Raw genomic sequence first — 19,304 nt, forward strand, 5'->3', positions numbered from 1 at the left:
ATGTCCCCCATCCATCGCGCCAGTCCCTTCCACGGGGTGGGCACTATTATCTACACGCTTTACATGTGGAGAAACTCAGCGCCGTGCACAGGGCCACGCTGCTGGGACAAGGGCAGCAGGTCCCAACTGAGCTGCCGTATCCAGGGCCTGGCCCGTGTCAGCCCCGCCTCCCGCCAGGATGCTGGCTCCTCCCGTCTGACCTCAGTTCACTTCTTTTTGACTTTTGACAGCACTCTCATACACATATTTACATAATATATAAAGTATGTTTATATATGTATATGTTTTAAATGTCTATATATTTTGTTACACTATAATATAAACCTTTTACAGGAAAGACAATATATTTTCTTTTTACAGAAATTTTTTTTTTTTTTTTTGGAGACAGAGTCTCGCTCTGTCACCCAGGCTGGAGTGCAGTGGTGCAATCTCAGCTCACAGCAACCTCCGCCTCCCAGGTTCAAGCAATTCTCCTGCCTCAGCCTCCCGAGTAGCTGGGACTACAGGCATGCGCCACCACACCCGGTTAATTTTTGTATTTTTAGTAGAGACGTGGTCTCGCCATGTTGGCCAGGCTGGTCTCGAACTCCTGACCTCAGGTGATCCTCCCTCCTTGGCCTCCCACAGTGCTGGGGATTACAGGCATGAGCCACGGTGCCCGGCCAACACTGAAATTTTAAATGTTACTTTAAACAGAAATATGGAAACACAGAGGTGAGAAAGAAGTGTGCAAATCATGGGGTCCTAAAAAGTGCCATTCCTGGAGCCGCTCAGGGTCGCTGCAGGTGCTAGGGAAGCAAGCCTCCTTCAACCAGAGAGGCTCCAAGTCCCTCTTGTACTCATTTGAAAACTAAGTGGCTAAAATGTCCAAATAAACACATTGAGGAGAAACGATTTGCTGGGCCCTGTGCGCACCTCCCTCCCGCAGCTGGAGAGCTGTGTGGCCCTGGCCAGGAGCGGCGTGAGAGGTGTTGGGCTTCCTCCTAGCGTGGCAGGCTCTGGGACAGCCCTCCTGGGGCATGGAGCGGGGCAGACTGTGGGGCTCACTCACTTGTGGTGGGCAGGGCCCCAGGAGCCCAGAAGGTGGCAGCCGGCCTGCTCCAGGTTCCAGTCGAACATTTCCAGCACTTTGTGGCACTCCCCTCTGGGCCGCAGACCCAGCCCAAAGAGCTGCTCCACCTGGGGGTAAGGGTGGCACCATGGACACGAGGGCCCAGGGCACCGACTAGGGTGGGGAAGAGAAGAGTCGGAGCCAGGGGGTGGGGGGCTGGGGGCAGCAGACCCAGGCTTCAGGGTCCCTGAAAGCCAGAGTGAGCAGGAGGTGGCAGTACCTTCAGATACTGGGCAGCCCTCTGCACGCTCCAGCCGTGGCTCTGCAGGGCCGCCTGGCACTCGTCTGTGGTCACCCCATGCACCATGGCCTGCAGCTGGGCACACCCACCCCCGTCAGCACCACTAGGGCCCACTGCTCCAGGCCCCTTGGGCCCTGCCCCGCCTCGCCCACAGCCAGGCTGGGTGCTCACCATCTGGATCTTGTCTGCTGGCCGGCCCGCCTCTGGCCCATTGCCAGGGCAGCCCCTCTGTGGTGGCCGAGCAGTGGCCCTCGGGGCTGGTGGCCGGGCCCCTGGGTTGCTGTTGTTGGTGGAGAAGTTGGCCTTGGGGTCCAAGGCGGCCTGGGGCATCGGCCGCACGGTGGCCGTGGGGGCGGCGGGGGCTGGGGTGCTGGGGGGGGGCAGCAGCAGAGGCAGAGGCAGGGGGGCCGGCTCCTCGGGGCTCCGGGCCTCATGCAGGAAGCGCTGGTAGCGCTCCAGGTAGGACGGTCGCTCGGGCAGCAAGTAATAGTGGGTGCTGCTGACCTTCTTGCCATCCCGGACGATGGGCAGGATGCAGGGACCGGCCCGCGGGCCAGGCGCCTGGATCACCTGGGGGGTGGCGTACTTGGGGTCTGAGGCGAAGCTCTGGGTGGTGGGCATGGTCTTCCCAGGTGAGCTTGAGAGCCGGGATGGCAGCGGGGAGCTGCCAGATGGTACCAGGGGGCTGGGTGTCCTCGAGCCTTGAGGGGTCAGGGGCTCCCGTGGAGGCACCCGGGGAGGGGAGGCAGGTCCAGGCCACCGACTGGTCTCCTCCTCGCCCGAGGAGGCTGGAGACAGCTGGACGTGTGGGCGCGTGGGCCGAGGGGGGATGGGTACCCGAGGGGGCACCTGGGGCTTGTCGTCACCCCCCGGGCTGGGAGAGGGGGCCGGGGAGCCGGCTGGAACCTGCAGTTGCCTCATGCACTCCTGCTGTAGCGCCTGGAAGATCTCTGCCGTCTGTGCGGAGCTGGGCGGCTTGCCCCCACCCTGGGGCGGGAGGAACAGGTTGTCCTCTAGGGGAGGGGGCGGCCGCGCCTGCTCAGGCACAAAGGCGTAGTTGGTCTGGCCCTGGCTGGGCCCGGCAGGGACCCCCGCGCCCACCGGGGTGCTGTTGATGGAGCAGACCTCAAAGTCATCCTCATCCTGGGCCACATCGTCATAAGCGGGCGGGGGAGGCAGCGGGCGTGCGTCCCAGTCCACCACAGGCGTGGGGTGCAGGGGCCGGGGCAGTGCCCGCGTGGGGCTCTGAGGCGGGGTCTCGTCCAGCAGGGAGCAGGCGTCCATGGCCAGCTGCGCCAGGGAGGGCGCACAGGGCCGTAGGGCCGGGACCACGGGCTCCTCACCAAAGTCGATGAGCGTGACCTCAGCCCCGCTGCCTCGGCCGGCCTTGGTGCCCGGCACGCGCGCCGAGGGCTTCGCCAGCCACAGCCCTCGGGGCAGGCCTGGCTTCCGCAGGCCCAGCCTCTTGAAGTCGCTGGACAGGGGGTCTTGGTCTTCGCTCACAGGGTCATAGGTTGGTTCTGTGATGGAAAGGGAGACCCCAACAGGAAGGCAGTCAGGCAGGGTCGGGGCACGAGGGGAGGTGGCACATGGGAAAGAAAGCCGTGTCCCCCAGCAACCCTCCACTCCCAGCTCCCCCCGAGGTCTGAGGTCAGCCATCGGCGGCCAGGTTCTCAGCGCACCTCCGACCACTCCATCAGGAGGGCGGAACCTGCTCTGCCCGGCAGCCCCGTGCGGGCCGGTGAGCTCCGCCTCCCTCCGTCTAAGCTGGAGCAAGCAACACTGGCTGCTGCCTCCATCAGCACAAGACCCCGCAGCCCTGCTCCTGTGCCCGGGTGAGTTAGTAAGCCCTCATCCCCGCCCCCGTCACGGCACACCATTAGTGCAGGCACGGAGCCGCCTCCTGCCATCAGGGGCTATAGGAACTATCCTTGGAGAGAACAGCACTCCTGACCAAGGGCCACGAAGCCCAGACAGCGCCTGCAGGTCTGGGAGGGAGTGAGGCCGAGGCGGAAGCCAGGGCCACACTCGTGCTCCAGAAGCCCAGGCTCCGGGGGGCAGGCTCGGGAGGCAGGCACGCTAGGCCAGGGCAGCCGCGGAAGCTCACAGCACACACCCACCTCCCCTCCGGCCCAGCCGCCCGGGCTCTGTACCTTCCAGGAGAGGAGTGAGAGAGAGGGGGCGGGGGCGGGGGCCAAGGCATCGGAAGCAGCCCCACTTACTCTGAGTGAAGAAGGCAGGCTGAGGTGGGCGAGGTGGAGGCTCCCCTGCAAGAAAGGCCATGCGGACAGGGGGAGAGGGACGGAGCAGGACAGAGGACAAAGGAGGGAGACGGCCGGACGAGAGGGCAGAGTGTAGAGAAACAGGAAGGGAGAGAAGTGAATGGGGGCGAGTGAGTGTACAAGCCCCCAGCAAACGGGAGGCCGTGGGCGGCAGGATGAGGAACACGGCGGTCCAGTATGACAGGCAGAGGACCGGGAGATGGAGGAGGCTCTAGGTGGAGCCGGAGCCATGGGGTGGTTTTGGATTGGGACAGGAGAGCAGGGTTAGGGGGAAGTGAGGAAAGCCAGAATCTGAGCTCGGCTGTGGAAGGAGGGAGGAGGGACTCCAGGGCAGACGGGCTTGCTGCAGACCCAGCTCGAGGAGGCCCATCTCGGCGGATACAGCTGCCTGTCTTCCACCCCACGCCCAGCGGGAGCCAGGGACACAGCTGTCCCGCCTGCTGCCCTGACCCCACTGTCCCCAGAGCCAGAACAGCAGGCTCAGGGTGGTCTGTGAAGACAGTGCCCCTTCCTGAGCAGCCGATGAGTTAGGGACACTAGGGAGCAGAGGGGAGCTCTTACTTTTCACCCCTCCTAGATGCTGGGGGGGCCGGGAGGTGCTCAGTTCCACGCTCAGCAGGTCGGGGGGATCCAGGGGGTTTCCCAGATACAGTCTGTGGGGGACAGAGCCAGGTCAAGAGGGCAGGGGAAGCGTGTGGAGGGGTGGCAGAATCTCATCAGAGCCCCTTCCTCCTGGAGGAAACTGGGTGTAGGCCTCCCGCCTCCCAGTCCACAGAACCTGACTGCACATCTCAGCTGGGGAGTGTCCTGGAGAGAGAGCAGAGAAAGGACACCTGACCCCAGGATGGAAAGCCTAGAACCTCAGGGGCTCCAACTACACCCTACGAGGGCAGAGGTGGTCCTCCACAACCCCCCAGGGCCCCAGCCCACACCAGGCAGCCGCCAGAGGGCAGACACGGGCCATCTCAGCTACGGTGCCCGGCCAGGTGGGCAGGAGGCACCCTTCTACCACATGGCCAGGAGGTACGGGAGAGGCTGGGCCACCTGTCCTGCTCCGGATCCACCCTCCATTCCTGCACCAACTGTCAAGTTATCTGCGACTTAGTCACTGGGGCTGATTAAAGCCCGAAGGAATGGGGCTGGGCTGGCCACGACAGCCAGGAGTGGGGCAGAGGGCACCAGCCTCTCCTGGAGGTGTCTGCAATCTTTCACCCCAACTCTCAGGCCCTTGCCGGGTTCTTCTTAGGCAAAACACATGGGCTGAGCCCTGTGAGCTTGGGCTTCTGGTGTGTGGGGGCCGGTGGGTGAAGGCCTCTGCTTTCCACGCCTCTCAGGGCAGACCAGAGTATCAGAAGTCAGCAGGAGAAGGGCTGCAGAGGCCAGGGGCCTGGAATCCCCCTCTGGCCAGCAGAGAGGCTTGGAGGCCTGGCGCAAGAAGCTTCCGGGGGGTGTGGCATCCGGGAAGTGACTGATTCTGCGTGTCCTTCCCAGATGCCCCTTGGTGGCCTTATCCTCTTACACAGGAGACAGGGCCCCTCCCAGGTATGGAGTGAGCTCCGTAGAGCACTGTGCGGTGGGGAGGCGGAGCTGCCACCTGACGTTCCCTCTGCGTCCCCAAGTCCCCAGTCCTGCTCTAGTTCTGGGAAGCAGGCTCCCTCCCACGTGGACCTGCACACATCCCCAGGGCCCCAGCCAGCAGGTTCACGTCTCCAGGACTCTGGCACCACCAGCAGGAGAAGGAAAACCACTGCTCACGTGCAGGGGTCACAGGGGGGTCACACGGGGTCACACGGGGCCACAGGGGGTCACGGGAGAAGCTCTCCTCCTCAGCAGCTCCCACCGGGTTCCTCCCAAGTCCATTTTCCTAAGGCCCGAGTACCAAGAGGGGTTACAGCTGTGACCCGGGGACTTTTCCACCAAACAGGAGTCCATCCTCAGAAGCTCCTGACCCTACTTTCATCTACGATGACTGGGACAGCTTCTCTCAGGACTCCTGCATCTGAGCAGCGAGTTCTAATTCAGAGTGCATTTACAGCCTTCCCCTCACCGGGGGGGTGGACCCGTTTCACAGATGAAGTCAGTCTCAGAGTTAGGAGATTGGCCCCCCGAAACTTGAAAATGGCAGGGACAGCATTCGCCTGGAGAACCCTCCCCTCCCCTGGAGAACACTCCCCTGGAGAACCCCCACCAGGCTGGGCTTCCTAGGGTTCCACAGCTTCCCCGAGGGGAGAGTGGCAGGTTGGGGGCTGAAGCCCGGGCGAAAGGGTGAAGAGCAGGTTCCGCCCATGAGTGCCGTGCTGAGGGCCCTGGAGTCCCGAGCGGGGCCAGGTCAGCATCGATCCCCACCCGGTACTCACTCGTCAATCCTGTCCGGGAAGCCCCAGCAGTGGCGGGGGTCACTGTCGCCATGCCCCGTGTGGATGAAGCTGTTCTGCAGGGGCTGGCTGATGTCCTGGGCCGACAGGCCGGCCACGGAGGTCACCACGTTGCGAGGGAAGGGCCCCACACACAGCGTCCGCGTGTTCTGGCCACGCCACCAGTAGTTCTCGGCCCTGCACGACAGAGATGGCACAGTGAATGCCAGGCATGGCGGGGCAGCCCCGGCATTGGGACCTTCCTCACAGCCTGGCCACTGTGGCAGAACAGGGATGGAGCTCAGGCCTCAGGACCAGGCTGTCTGCCACCGGCCCTCCTCCCCAACAGCCCCCGTGACCCACCACACCCCATACAGGCCTGTTTGCACACGGCCTTACCCGCAACTCTAGGTAGGTCAGGCAGTTTTCCCTAAGGTTTGCAAATAAGAAGGCACGCTGCTGCAGCAGGCACTTCCTTACAGTTTGCTAATAAGGAGGCACGCCGGAGGCTGCTGCAGCAGGCACTTCCTTACAGTTTGCTAATAAGGAGGCACGCCGGAGGCTGCTGCAGCAGGCACTTCTTTACAGTTTGCTAATAAGGAGGCACGCCGGAGGCTGCTGCAGCAGGTACTTCCTTACAGTTTGCTAATAAGGAGGCACGCCGGAGGCTGCTGCAGCAGACACTTTCCCTACGGTTTGCAAATAGGGAGGCACATAGGAAACTGCTGCAGCAGGCACTTTTCCTACGGTTTGCAAATAAGGAGGCCCGCCGGAGGCTGCTGCAGCAGGCACTTTCCCTACGGTTTGCCAATAAGGAGGCACACCGGAGGCTGCTGCAGCAGGCACTTTCCCTACGGTTTGCTAATAAGGAGGCACGCCGGAGGCTGCTGCAGCAGACACTTTCCCTACGGTTTGCTAATAAAGAGGCACATAGGAAACTGCTGCAGCAGGCACTTTCCCTACGGTTTGCCAATAAGGAGGCACGCCGGAGGCTGCTGCAGCAGGCACTTTCCCTACGGTTTGCCAATAAAGAGGCACATAGGAAACTGCTGCAGCAGGCACTTTCCCTACGGTTTGCCAATAAAGAGGCACATAGGAAACTGCTGCAGCAGGCACTTTCCCTACGGTTTGCCAATAAGGAGGCACGCCGGAGGCTGCTGCAGCAGGCACTTTCCCTACGGTTTGCCAATAAAGAGGCACATAGGAAACTGCTGCAGCAGGCACTTTCCCTACGGTTTGCCAATAAAGAGGCACGCCGGAGGCTGCTGCAGCAGGCACTTTCCCTACGGTTTGCCAATAAGGAGGCACGCCGGAGGCTGCTGCAGCAGGCGCTTTCCCTACGGTTTGCAAATAAGGAGGCACGCCGGAGGCTGCTGCAGCAGGCACTTTCCCTACGGTTTGCTAATAAGGAGGCACGCCAGAGGCTGCTGCAGCAGGCAACATGACCTGTCTACGGTTACCAAAAAGATCCCAGCAGACCTGGGACCCAATCCCAGCTTTCAGGTCTGTGGGGCCAGCGCCCCGCCCACACCTCCTCCTCACCCCTCAGTCCCGTGGCAAGGCCGGGGCCCCAGTCCTCTTCTGGCCACTTGATTTCACTCCTCGGCTGGGTTCCAGGAGTTCTGAGAGGTGCGGGGGTGCCAGGGGACACCGAGGGTCTCACACTAGGCTGGGGGCCAGGCTTCCAACTACAACCTGCCTCCCGCATGCAGACCCGTGGGAGTCTAGAAGCACTCGGGCAACTCAGTCCCTCTCTCCACCACTTCACCTGCTTCCAGAGCTTTCCACCACCTCCCGGAAGGCCTGCGGGCGCCTCCCCATCTCCTCAGGAGGGGCTCTGCTTGTGTCCAGAAGGGAACTCAGCACTCCCACAGTGACCAGACAGTCCTGCCAGTCCCCCTCTGATCTCAGACACGAAACCTCTGCTGATGCGGCCTAACCCGGGGCCTGGGCAGGGGCGGGGGCGGGGGCAGGCAGGCCAGGAAGCACAGGGCTTCCGCAAGACACTCCTGACTCCCGAAGGCTCTCACAGGCTGTGAGGCTCCCGCGTCTGCTGCTGGACTTGTCATACGTGATGTCGTGGGCAGAGTCTGGGCAGGCGGGGGCAGTGACAGCCCCAAGCTGCTAGGGTGGACACGTGTGGCACCACATTGCACGCCCTCCCCACCAACCGCCGCTTCTCCTGTCCCAGGGCCAAAGCGTGAAGAAGGGCTCCTCTGAAACGCAGCCAGGTCGGGGAGAGAGGATGGAGGAGGCGGCGACGCCTGGGCACCCAGACCCACAGCCTTGTGAGGTGACGAGGCCTGGCTGGAGCCGGGTGACTCCGGAACAGCCCATCCCAGAGACCAAAGTCAAACCCCAGAGTACCACGGTCCTCGGGGAGGTGGGAGGTGCAGGGAGGTGGGGGTGCGGGGAGGTGGGGGTGGGGAAAGACGGGGGGTGCAGAGAGGCAGGAGGTGCGGGGAGGCGGGAGGTGCGGGGAGACAGGGCTGTGCTCCCCCTGCCCAGCCTCCTCATACAGGGGGCCACTGGCCCGGCCCCACCACACACAGCCACCCTGCGATTCCCACCCTGCCTGCAGGGCGCGAAGGAAGGAGAGAGAACAATACCCCGAGAAGGGACGAGTCCCATCCGAAAAATAGCAGGGCCACTCGAAGGAGCAGAGCCACGGCTCCCCGGCACACACACAGCCTCCCGCGGCAGCCCGTAGAGGAGGAACCCCTGGCACGGGCCAGGCTGCGGCTCTCCCGCTACACCTGCGGGCTCCCTGGTGGCCGCCGCGGGCCGGACGCTGGACTCTGCTCTCCACGCCTCTTCAGAGGCGCTCAGTTACCAGGTGAGGATGCAGCTGAGGCAGAGACCTTGCTCAGAGCAGCGTGACTCGTGCCCAAGGCAGGTCACTCCGTCTGGCCTTTCCCTTCTGCCAACACTGCCCAGCTCCTGGCACGGAAGCCTCCTTTGGGACCCACTTCTGAGAGGGAAAGGCGACACCAAGCCCACCTCTCTTAGTGCAGGTATGGCCGAGGCAAGAGCCCCCATGGCTGCTGGGAGTCCTGACACCACTCGAGAAAACATGCTTGCTCCTGGAGGAAGGAGAGTAAGAGTACGGAGGATGAGTGGCAAGAAACTCCCCCTCGGGATGGCGCCCAAGCACTCCGAGGCAGCTTCATCCCGAGGCTCCAGAGGGACTTCCAAGAGGACCGTGTCACTTCTCACAGCCCACACGCACCCGTGTGAGGCTCAGTGTGGCCGAGGCACCAGCAGCCCAGAGGGGACTGAGGCCAGCCCTTCCCTCCAGGCCCGCCCTGTCTGCCCCCTCTCTCCTGCCACGAACAGGCCGGAGTCCCCGTGGCCATGGGAGGGCCAGGGCTGCCACTCGGCCGTGACTGAAGCAGGGGCGGATGAGGACTTCCTGGGGAGGCAGGCAAAGGGCCCAAAACCCCCCGTGTGAACCTTCTACCTCCTGCTGCCCCCGGGCCTCTGGTCAACATCCCTGGGGTAGACAAGACAGAAAACAGAGGCCGGTGCTGAGAACTGCCTCAGGCTGCCCCAGCTCTGGAAATCTCAGCACCATGTTCCCGTCCAGGCCGAAGGTAGTCCAGAAGTGGCTCAACCAATGCTGGACATTCTCTGTTCAAAATGCCCGCCCACTGTTCTCTCTGGGGGTCCCAGGCACCCAGGCCTGGACGGATAACCCGGATGCCTGGCTCCCACCCACCACAGGAAGCCGAGGCTCCAGGGCCAGACCAGGCCAAGGACCCGCAATGGATTCCAACACCTGCTGTGTACGCGGAACAAAAGTGCTGCCAGCCACCCCTTCCTCCAAACAAGCCCCCGGGAAAGACCAGTCATCATTTGTGTCTCCAAATCTAGACAGAGCACGAAATATCTAGGTGTCTCCCCTCTGCCCACGGCCTGGTACCCTGAAAAGGACTGAGCCTAGACTCAGTCAGAGCTGGGGCAGGTGGCCCTCCCAGACTCCGCACCAGGAAACAAATACTGGACACAGCTTAGCAAGCGGGAAGCCACGGCAAAGAGAAGGCCAGGCTAGGAGGGAGCTCCAAACACAGAGACCCACAGATGCACACCCAGGCCCAAAGACACACACAGAGCCATCTGCCTGAAGACATGGAGACGGAGGAGCCAAACAAACATGGAGATATTCAGGGACTGAGAAAACAAGGGGGCAGAGTCAAGCTCTGCCACCACCGACACGAGGCCCGCTCCCAAGCCTCACCGGCTGTCGTGGCCTCCTGCCCCTCACGTCCTACCTCCTGAGCAGCTCCAGGCACGGAGGGCAGGTGCTGTGGTCCAAGCCAGGGCTGGTGGCCGGGGGAAAGGAGCCCCCAGAGCCCCACCAGCAGCAGCCACAGGGAACCAGTGGCTGGGGCCAACGGGAGCCTTCGACGGAAGGGTGGGGCAGGGCACACCCACAACCCTCCCAATAGCAACCGCTCCCGGCCCCTCCCACTGCCCGCCTTGCCCAGGCGGTGACCTAAAGCACCAGCTCCAGAGACACACGCCCCAAACACAGGCCACTCTGAGTCACCCCTGGGGACACTGGCAGGCACACAGGCTCCTGCTGAGAGCAAGGGAAGCAGGTAGTAAACATCTGAGGCTCCTGCAGCAGTACAAGAGGGGCCAGGCCCATGGCCCTCCAGCTCGTGGAGGCAGACACGGTCGTGTGGCTGGACTTCGGGCTGGAAGCCCTGCCAGGTACCTCCAGGGGACCCCCCACCCTTAATCTTCCTATTTCCAGAACGCTTCCTGGAGCGCCACGCTTGCAATCCCATCCCTGGCCCCTTAGCTCCAAACCTGCAGACTGTGTGCCTCCTGTCCCCAGGCCTCTCTTTCTAGAACCTTCTGCTTTCTTCCCCAGCATAACACCCCTAACCTCAGGCCCTGCAGTCTCAGTATGTCATTCCTATTCCCAGACCCTGGGCCCAAGGGTGAGGGAGCCAGGCCTGGGAAGGCTCGGGGTGTTGGGGCCACAGCGGCGCAGGTCACACTCCACACAGGCCCCCCCAATTCTCCTCCACCCACCCCCAAGAGGCACAGGATTGCACCGAAGGCTGCAGACCCCAAAAGCTGCAGTGCAGGTGGAAGAGGCTCCCTGGGAAGCAGCCCCAGCCCCATCCTTGCCTGGCCTGAGTCACAGGAGCTGGGAGCACAGGGGATTTCCTCTACTTCACTCTTCTTCTTGGTCCTCAATACTGCCCCCTGCCTCAAAGGCACCTGAAACCTGCCCCGCCTCAGCCAGTTGCTCAGACACCCTGGGGATCAGCCAGCAGAAGGCAAGGCCAGCAATGGGTGAGGCCTCAGGGCAGGCGCTAGAATTGCGGGGGCTCAGGTGGAAGACAGGGACTCTGGAGAGGCTGTGGGAGGAGGATTAGGTATAGAGGGGGTCCCCTCAAGGGGAGATGGGAAGAGAGGACCAGAGGCTGGAGGCAGGCCTGGGAGATGGTGGTGGGCTCAGCAGGAAGGATGGAAAGCTGCAAGAGGGCAGGCTGGGCTGCTTCAGCTACTGAAAAGCACCCAGGTGGATGGCTGAGTCCCTGTGCAGGAAGAAGCAGGGAGAGAAGCGGGGAGGAGCAGAGGAGGAAGCACGGGAGTCCAGAGCTCTGCTGCCACCGAGGCCAGGCCAGGCCACTCCCTACCCCTCCATAAAGGGAGCTGGGCCCAATCACACAGCTAGGGCTGCAGCCCAGTGGGAAAGGGTGGTGGAGGAAAGCTGGGCAGGGACAGGTACTAGGAAGACGGAGGCAGGCCTGTCCTCCCCTCACACTGCAGGGTTCAGGCCCAATCGCCAGCCTGTGTATGGCCAAGGGAATCCTGGAGGCCAAAGAGATCTGTCCACAGGCCCCTCCGACCCGTGCCCTTCAAGCGATCCCAGGGCGGGGCCCAGCCCCGCACTCCCTACCTTCCCTCGATAACGGTGATGACATCATTCATCTGGATGTGCAGCTTGTCCGCTTCCTCAAAGTCCTGAAGGGCCCGCATGTCCGTGGGCTGGGCCTGGGGGAAGAGGAAGGTCATTGCCAACTCTGGGACTGACGCCTGGGTAGCCCCTCGGCTTGGACACCCCAGCTCTCCTGGGCTGACCTGTCCCTCACCTCCAGCAGGAAGTCCCGCAGGGCCACAAACGTGGGTCTGTCCTCTGGCTTGTGAGCCCAGCACTGGACCATGACATTGTAGATGTCCTGGGGACAGTCCTCGGGCCGAGGCAGCCGCTCCCCCTCTTTGTCGATCTTATGCAGGATCTGAAGGTGAGGAGGTGCAGAGTTTGAGGACAAACAGAGCACCCAGCCCTTCACTTCCCGCCTTCCCTCTGGCCCGTCCACAGCTGCAGCGGCTGCTGCCGGGCCCAGCCTCCAAAGAAGGCATCTGCCTGCCTGGGAGGGGCCCTCTCCAGAACCCCAGTCCCTTCTTCCCAGGTCTGGGGTCTCAGAACAAGTGGATGTGGCAAGGGCTAGAGAAGGAAGGCAGGCCCCAGCTTTTCCCCCCGCGTCTCTTTGCTGGGCTCTCCCTGAGGCCATACAGATACGGGGTGTGGGAGGAGAGACGGGGCGTGGGAGGAGAGACGGGGCGTGGGAGGAGAGACGGGGCGTGGGAGGAGAGACGGGGCGTGGGAGGAGACGGGGCGTGGGAGGAGACGGGGCGTGGGAGGAGATACGAGGCGTGGGAGGAGGCGCGGGGCGTGGGAGGAGGCGCGGGGCGTGGGAGGCGCGGGGCGTGGGAGGAGAGACGGGGCGTGGGAGGAGAGACGGGGCGTGGGAGGAGAGACGGGGCGTGGGAGGAGGCGCGGGGCGTGGGAGGAGGCGCGGGGCGTGGGAGGAGAGACGGGGCGTGGGAGGAGAGACGGGGCGTGGGAGGAGAGACGGGGCGTGGGAGGCGGCGCGGGGCGTGGGAGGCGGCGCGGGGCGTGGGAGGCGGCGCGGGGCGTGGGAGGCGGCGCGGGGCGTGGGAGGAGATACGGGGCGTGGGAGGAAGGAGTCCATCAGTGAGAGGCAGTTCCAGCGGGGCCAGGCTGCAAGCAGGGAAGGGAATGCACCCCCCCCAAGCCCTATGGGGCCCATCTCCCAGCCCTCCACCTGACTGCCGTTGAGGCCGATCCAGGGCTCCTGGCCGTAGGTGAACATTTCCCACAGTGTCACCCCGAACATCCAGGTGTCGCTGGCATGGGAGAAGGTGCGTGTCTTCAGGCTCTCAGGGGCACACCTGGCAGAGGCAGGGGTCAAAGAGACGCCCTCTCAAACACCCTACCTGCGTCCGCCCCAGGACTTAAAACACTCATTCAGCAAACACTTGTGACCCCCGTGCCAGGTTCAACAGTAGGTCTCGGGGGCGCCGTGTGAAGCGGGCAGAACCCCTTGACGACACGGTGCACGGACTTGGGGAAATCGTCTAAGCCCAGGCCTCTTATTCACATGCAGCCTGGTGGGGGAAGAGGAGAGGAAGTTTCCCAGCCAGAGAAGCATGGAAAGGAAGGAGGTCAGAGGCTCTGGGACGGGGCAAGGAGAGAAGATCACAGGCTGTTTTCTGGCTGTGGTGGGAGGATGACAGTTCCCAGATTTGGGACGGGATCCTGGGATTTGGGTCCTTCGGCAGGAAGGAGTGGGTGGGAAATTCGGATAGGGCCTGGGGAAGAACCAAAATGGGTAGAAACAGTCATACTGGCTTCACCCAAATACACCCATTCGTTCTGGGCACCCCCGGGTGAGGGGGAAGTACCACTGCGATGAGGTCAGAAAGGACATCCCGGCGTGGAATGAGGTGCAGAGAGGAGGGTGGCGCCCAGACAGGGAACCAGAGCGAGCCCTGCCCCTCAAAGGGGATGGGGCCGGGAAAGTCACTCAAGATCTCTAAGGCTCATTATCCTCATCGTCGAAATGAGAACAATAACCCGCCCACTTCATCGAGCTGTTTAAAGGCAACTGTATTAATACCTTCCCATGCAAACCAGGATGCCTGAATACAAAAGAGGCTGCTATAAATTACTCCAGGACAACAGGCCTAATCTAAGACCTCTGCTCACCCTGGGTGTAAAGCCAGCTGCTCGTTAAGATGACCATGCGTCCTGATCATAAGGGTTGCCCACAGCCACCGCTCGGCAAAGCAGAACTGGAACAACCCTTCCCGCCTCAAAGCTGGCCGATCACAGACCTTTGGGTGCCTCTGGCACCAGAGGACCACAGTGGTCTCAGCAGAGGATAAGCCCACGCAGGGGCCAGGGCAGGGCCAAGTACCACCCCCAGTGCACAGGTAAGCAGCCCTGGCCCATCTACAAGGCCTGCTGTGGCCTGGGCCTGGCTACCACTAGCTCTACCTAGAACATGCTTACCAAAGAGTCTTTCCCTGGCGAACTTCCCTGACATTTCAGGAAACCTTTGAATACCCCCCTACAGCAATGCCCCTTGGAGAGGACACAGCATCTATCCCTCTAACACACCCCCCCCCACAATGCCCCTTGGAGAGGACACAGCATCTATCCCTCTAACACACCCCCCCCCACAATGCCCCTTGGAGAGGACACAGCATCTATCCCTGTAACATCTCCCCTCACAATGCCCCTTGGAGAGGACACAGCATCTATCCCTGTAACACCCCCCCAGCAAAGCCCCTTGGAGAGGACACAGCACCCATCCCTGTATCACCCCACCCAGCAAAGCCCCTTGGAGAGTCCCACAACATGTATCCCTGTAACACCCCCCACCAGCGATGCCCCTTGGAGAGGACACAGCATCTATCCCTGTAACACCCCCCCCATAATGCCCCTTGGAGAGTCCCACAACATGTATCCCTGTAACACCCCCCCCCCAGCGATGCCCCTTGGAGAGAACACGGCATCTATCCCTGTAACAGCCCCCCATAATGCCCCTTGGAGAGGACACGGCATCTATCCCTGTAACACCCCCCCATAATGCCCCTTGGAGAGGACACAGCATCTATCCCTGTAACACCCCACCCCCCCAAGCAAAGCCCCTTGGAGAGGACACAGCATCTATCCCTGTAACACCCCCCCAGCAAAGCCCCTTGGAGAGGACACAGCACCTATCCCTGTATCACCCCACCCAGCAAAGCCCCTTGGAGAGTCCCACAACATGTATCCCTGTGATTTCCAGCACCCAGACCCTGGCACGTGGGCCCTCGAGAATTCCTAGATGGATGGTGAGTGAATGGGTGCAAAGGAGGGCACCCCAGGCTTAGAACAGAAAAGGGCAGGCCCAAGCAAAACCAGGGGCTGTGGTGGGTCCAGAAAGCCCCAGCAGCTTTGAGGCCTGGGTCTGCAGGGACTCTGTGAGCTGGCAGCACCTGCCCCTCACCAGGCGAAGGGCACCTTGCGATGTTCCTGCATGACGTAATGGTCGTCATTCTGAGGTAGTGCTCGCATCAGCCCAAAGTCCCCGATCTTGACCAGGTCGCGGGTAGCCAACAGCAGATTGCGGGCAGCCAGGTCACGGTGAATAAAGCGCTTGGACTCCAGGTAGCCCATGCCCTCAGCCACCTGCACAGCGTATCGGCTCAGAGTCCCCAGGAGGAAGTGGCCCTGGTGCTTACGTAGCCGGTCCAACAACGATCCCAGAGGTGCCAGCTCTGTCACCTGAGACCACGGAGGAGGAGGCAGGAGGAATGAGCTGGAGGACCTGCCCCTTCTCAGCAGCCCACGCTGGGCCCCCAGCCCCCTTCCTGAAGGCTTTCCAGAGCCAGGCTGCACGCACCTTCCTGGCCTGCTGTCTGGGGACCTCTAGGAGTCCTGCAGTTTCTCAGGCCTCTCCCTCGAGGCAATTTGGGAAACTGATGCCTAGAGAGAAGGAGCCCAAAGAGGCAGTGGCTAGAAATTCCAAAACTCGGCTGGGTGTGGTGGCTCACGCCTGTAATCCCAGCACTCTGGGAGGCTGAGGCGGGTAGATCATTTGAGGTCAGGAGTTTGGGACCAGCCTGGCCAACATGGTGAAACCCCCATCTCTACTAAAAATACAAAAATTAGCCAGGCATGGTAAGCACACGGCTGTAATCCCAGCTACTTGGAAGCCTGAGGCAGGAAAATCGCGTGAACCCAGGAGGCCGAGGTTGCAGTGAGCCGAGATCATGCCATTGCACTCCAGCCTGGGTGACAAAGTGAGACTCCGTCTTAAAATAAATAAATAAATAAAACATAAATTCCCCCAAATTAAACTCAGCGGCCAGCCCCTCCCATGTGAGTAACTCTGACACTGAGCACCAGCAAAATCCAGAGACAGACCCGGACTGGACCGCAGCAGACACAGCCCGTACCAGGCTGGGCCCCTGTGGACCCCTTTACTCCATCAGGTTGGGGGACCAAAGTAGGATCTAGGGCGCCTCTGACCTTAGGATGGAGAGTAACCGAACCACACATCTGGGACCAGAGCCCTCTCCCTGCCCGCAGCACTCACCATCTTCATGGGCGGCGTGAGCACCACCCCGTAGAGGCGGATGAGGTTTCGGTGGTCGAGCGAGTGCATAGCATTGACCTCCCGGATGAAGTCGTCCATGGCTTCCGGCTGGCTCAGGACATCGGGCTTCAGGCACTTCACAGCCACACTCACCTGCCCAGAGCGGGATTTGCAAGGACTCAGGACTTGCCAGGTCCCGGACACGAGGCGCCAACCTGCTCCACCCTCCAATTTGACTCAACGATCCCTGCCTCCAAGCTCCTCATCTGGGTGGGTAAGCATGTCACCAGTGTCTGGGCTTACGTGCTCTGCGTGAGGCCTGGCTGGAGAAGGGCAGACGGCTGGCCCTCGGGAGCCATCGTCGGCCACGCCTCCCCTTCCTGGGGGAATGCCAGGCTTCAATACCAACCAAAAAGTAAGAGATAACCAGTATGATGACAGAATATTCAAATGTTATAAAATGGATTTTTTTTTTTGAGACAGAGTCTCGCTCTTGTCGCCCAGGCTGGAGTGCAGTGACGTGATCTCAGCTCACTGCAACCTCTGCCTCCCGGGTTCAAGTGATTCTCCTGCCTCAGCCTCCTGAGTAGCTGGGATTACAGGCAGGTGCCACCACGCCTGGCTAATTTTGTATTTTAGTAGAGATGGGGTTTCTCCATATTGCTCAGGCTGGTCATAAAATGGAATATTAAAAGGTATTTTGCTGTAGAAGGAAAATGCTTTAAATGTAATGCCAAAAACAAACGTGTGGAGCTAGAAGTCGGCACAGCGACTTCCCCAGGAGAAGGACGCACTGAGTGACAGCAGCTTCCCCAGGAGAAGGATGCACTGAGTGGACGGAGCATGAGGAGCCCTCTGAGGTGCCGGGAATGCACCACACGTGATCTGAGCAGTAAGGACACGGCTTCTGCATAGGAAACACTCACACCAGAACTGTATGCTGTGGTGCACACGTTATCCCTGAGGGGAAAATGTTAAATGCAATGCCGAGAAGAAAGAACAAGATTTTAAAAGCTGTATCCAGAATTTGTATCTTAACTAAATCCAACAAAATACCTAAAGTGGGAGGAAGAGGCAGAAATGCCAACTCGGCTTCCTCTGACTGGTGGGATTACACGCAACTTTTTTTTCTTGTTTTTCAAATACTTTCCAAATTTTATAATAAGTAAATTATTTTTATAGTTGAAATAATAAATGTGCTTAGTTAAACCTGAGCATGGGCTGGGCATAGTGGCTCACATCTGTAATCCCAGCACTTTGGGAGGCTAAGGTGGGCAGATCACCTGAGGTCAGGGGTTTGAGACCAGCCTGGCCAACATGGTGAAACCCCATCTCTACTAAAAAGACAGAAACTAGCTGGGTGTGGTGGCGCGCACCTGTAATCCCAGCTACTCAGGAGGCTGAGGCAGGAGGATCTCTTGAACCCAGAAAGTGGAGGTTGCAGGGAGCCAAGATCGTGCCTATTGCGCTCCAGCCTGGGCGACAGAGCGAGACTCCGTCTCAAAAAAATAAATAAATAAAACCCCAAAAATCTTGAGCATGGACTCTGGGATGAGCCACACTGTGACGCGTCCCCGGTCCCATCCACATCCTGGTTGGGGGCAGAAGAGCCACTACCAGCCCCAGGTCCCATGCCTCTGCTGCACTGGCAGGACACAGAGAGCTCACCGTCTTCCCTGAGGGCGCGTCCCACTCGCCCCTGCGCACCACGCCAAAGGAGCCATCGCCCAGCTTCTCCAGGAGGCGCAGGTCCTTCTCCCCAATGAGGCAGGTAAGGCTCTGCAGGGGTCCCTCCCCTGCTGGGCCCCCAGGGGCGGGCGAGGTCTTCCGGAAGGTGCTCTGAGAGTGATGAGCGGGGAACTCAGCCTCCAGTCGCTTTCCACTGAACACCTGTTTGAAGGCAGCCGGGGGCCAGATGGAATCCAACACCCCAGGGTCAGTCACTCAGTCCCACCCTGCTGGGTCCACCTGGTGATCCCTGGCTTCGGCTTCCAGATAGGTCCTGGCTTTGCCAAACTGCCAGTGGGGCAGCCTGGCTGGAAGCCCACACTCCGTCCAGGGCACACCCCCAAATACGAACCCAAAGCCTGATGCTGGCCTCAAGGAGGGTGCCAGAAAAAGACCGACAGGCATGCAGCCTGTGGCTGAGTGGCCCCACACCCAGCTGTGTGGACAGGGAGGGCACCGCCAGCCAAGGTCCGAGTCTCCTCCCAGTCCTGCCCCACCCTCCCTTCCTGCACCCGCCACCCTGCAGACTCCAGCCCTAACCCGCGTCGATGGCGCAGGAGCCGCAGGGGCCCTCCACAAACACCTCCTTGTCCATTTTTAGCCCTGGCCCCTTCTCTGGCCTGACCATTTGGTGCTGTCTGTCTCCACCCTCACCAGGGAGTCGGCTGCCCTTCATCCTGCCCAGGGGAGAGGATAATTTTAGTCTGAGGTTGAACCGTGAGTGTGTGTGTGGTTCAGATGAAGCTAGTCCTTGCTGGGGAGGGGCCTGGGAAGACAGCTGGGTCTCTGGAGGGGCGCCTAGAGCTGAGGGCTGAGACAGAAGGAAGAGTGGAGGAGACTCGGAGGCCACGGTGGACAGGGAGGGGCCGAAGGTCAAGGGACAGAAGAAAGGAGGCCGTGAGGGTCAAAGCTGCCACATCAGTCTGACTCGGCCTCCACTGAGGCACCCACAGCCTCGGCTCCAGGCTGCAGATTCTTGCCAGCTTGGGTCTCACGCCCCCAGAGCTGGTGGATCCTTGTCTGTCCGGGCTAGGGTGCCTCAAATCTGAGGGCCTCTTCTGGCCTCTGCCCTGTGCTTCCTCCCAGTAACTAGAATTCCTTACGTTTGCAAGCAATGTTCAGGTTACAAGACCCTCCGCAGCCATTATCTCCGGTGCCTCCTACAGCCCCAGG

The 19,304-nt window shown here is 61.1% G+C and overlaps 1 protein-coding gene across 29 annotated transcripts in view; it reads right to left on the bottom strand.

The window, feature by feature from the left end:
* Window positions 1–19,304, bottom strand: part of TNK2 (tyrosine kinase non receptor 2) — a 43,533-nt gene that overhangs the window by 1,328 nt on the left and 22,901 nt on the right. For 7 of the 29 annotated variants that reach the window (XM_054480453.2, XM_054480451.2, XM_054480452.2 and 4 more), the window contains 12 exons: window positions 18,072–18,293; window positions 16,404–16,556; window positions 15,312–15,589; window positions 13,080–13,206; window positions 12,102–12,248; window positions 11,909–12,003; window positions 5,992–6,186; window positions 4,196–4,287; window positions 3,575–3,619; window positions 1,524–2,872; window positions 1,332–1,427; window positions 1,052–1,179 (listed from right to left, as the gene is read on the bottom strand). In XM_054480453.2, coding sequence (XP_054336428.1) covers window positions 1,052–1,179; window positions 1,332–1,427; window positions 1,524–2,872; window positions 3,575–3,619; window positions 4,196–4,287; window positions 5,992–6,186; window positions 11,909–12,003; window positions 12,102–12,248; window positions 13,080–13,206; window positions 15,312–15,589; window positions 16,404–16,556; window positions 18,072–18,293 — 2,927 coding nt within the window. Of the gene's footprint in view, window positions 1–1,047; window positions 1,180–1,331; window positions 1,428–1,523; window positions 2,873–3,574; window positions 3,620–4,195; window positions 4,288–5,991; window positions 6,187–11,908; window positions 12,004–12,101; window positions 12,249–13,079; window positions 13,207–15,311; window positions 15,590–16,403; window positions 16,557–18,071; window positions 18,294–19,304 lie in introns of those variants that run through there. The other 22 variants (XM_063661341.1, XM_063661342.1, XM_063661346.1 and 19 more) reach the window with 10 other exon arrangements.

This window comes from Pongo pygmaeus, chromosome 2 (assembly GCF_028885625.2).
Source record: "Pongo pygmaeus isolate AG05252 chromosome 2, NHGRI_mPonPyg2-v2.0_pri, whole genome shotgun sequence".
Classification (NCBI taxonomy): Eukaryota; Metazoa; Chordata; class Mammalia; order Primates; family Hominidae; genus Pongo; species Pongo pygmaeus.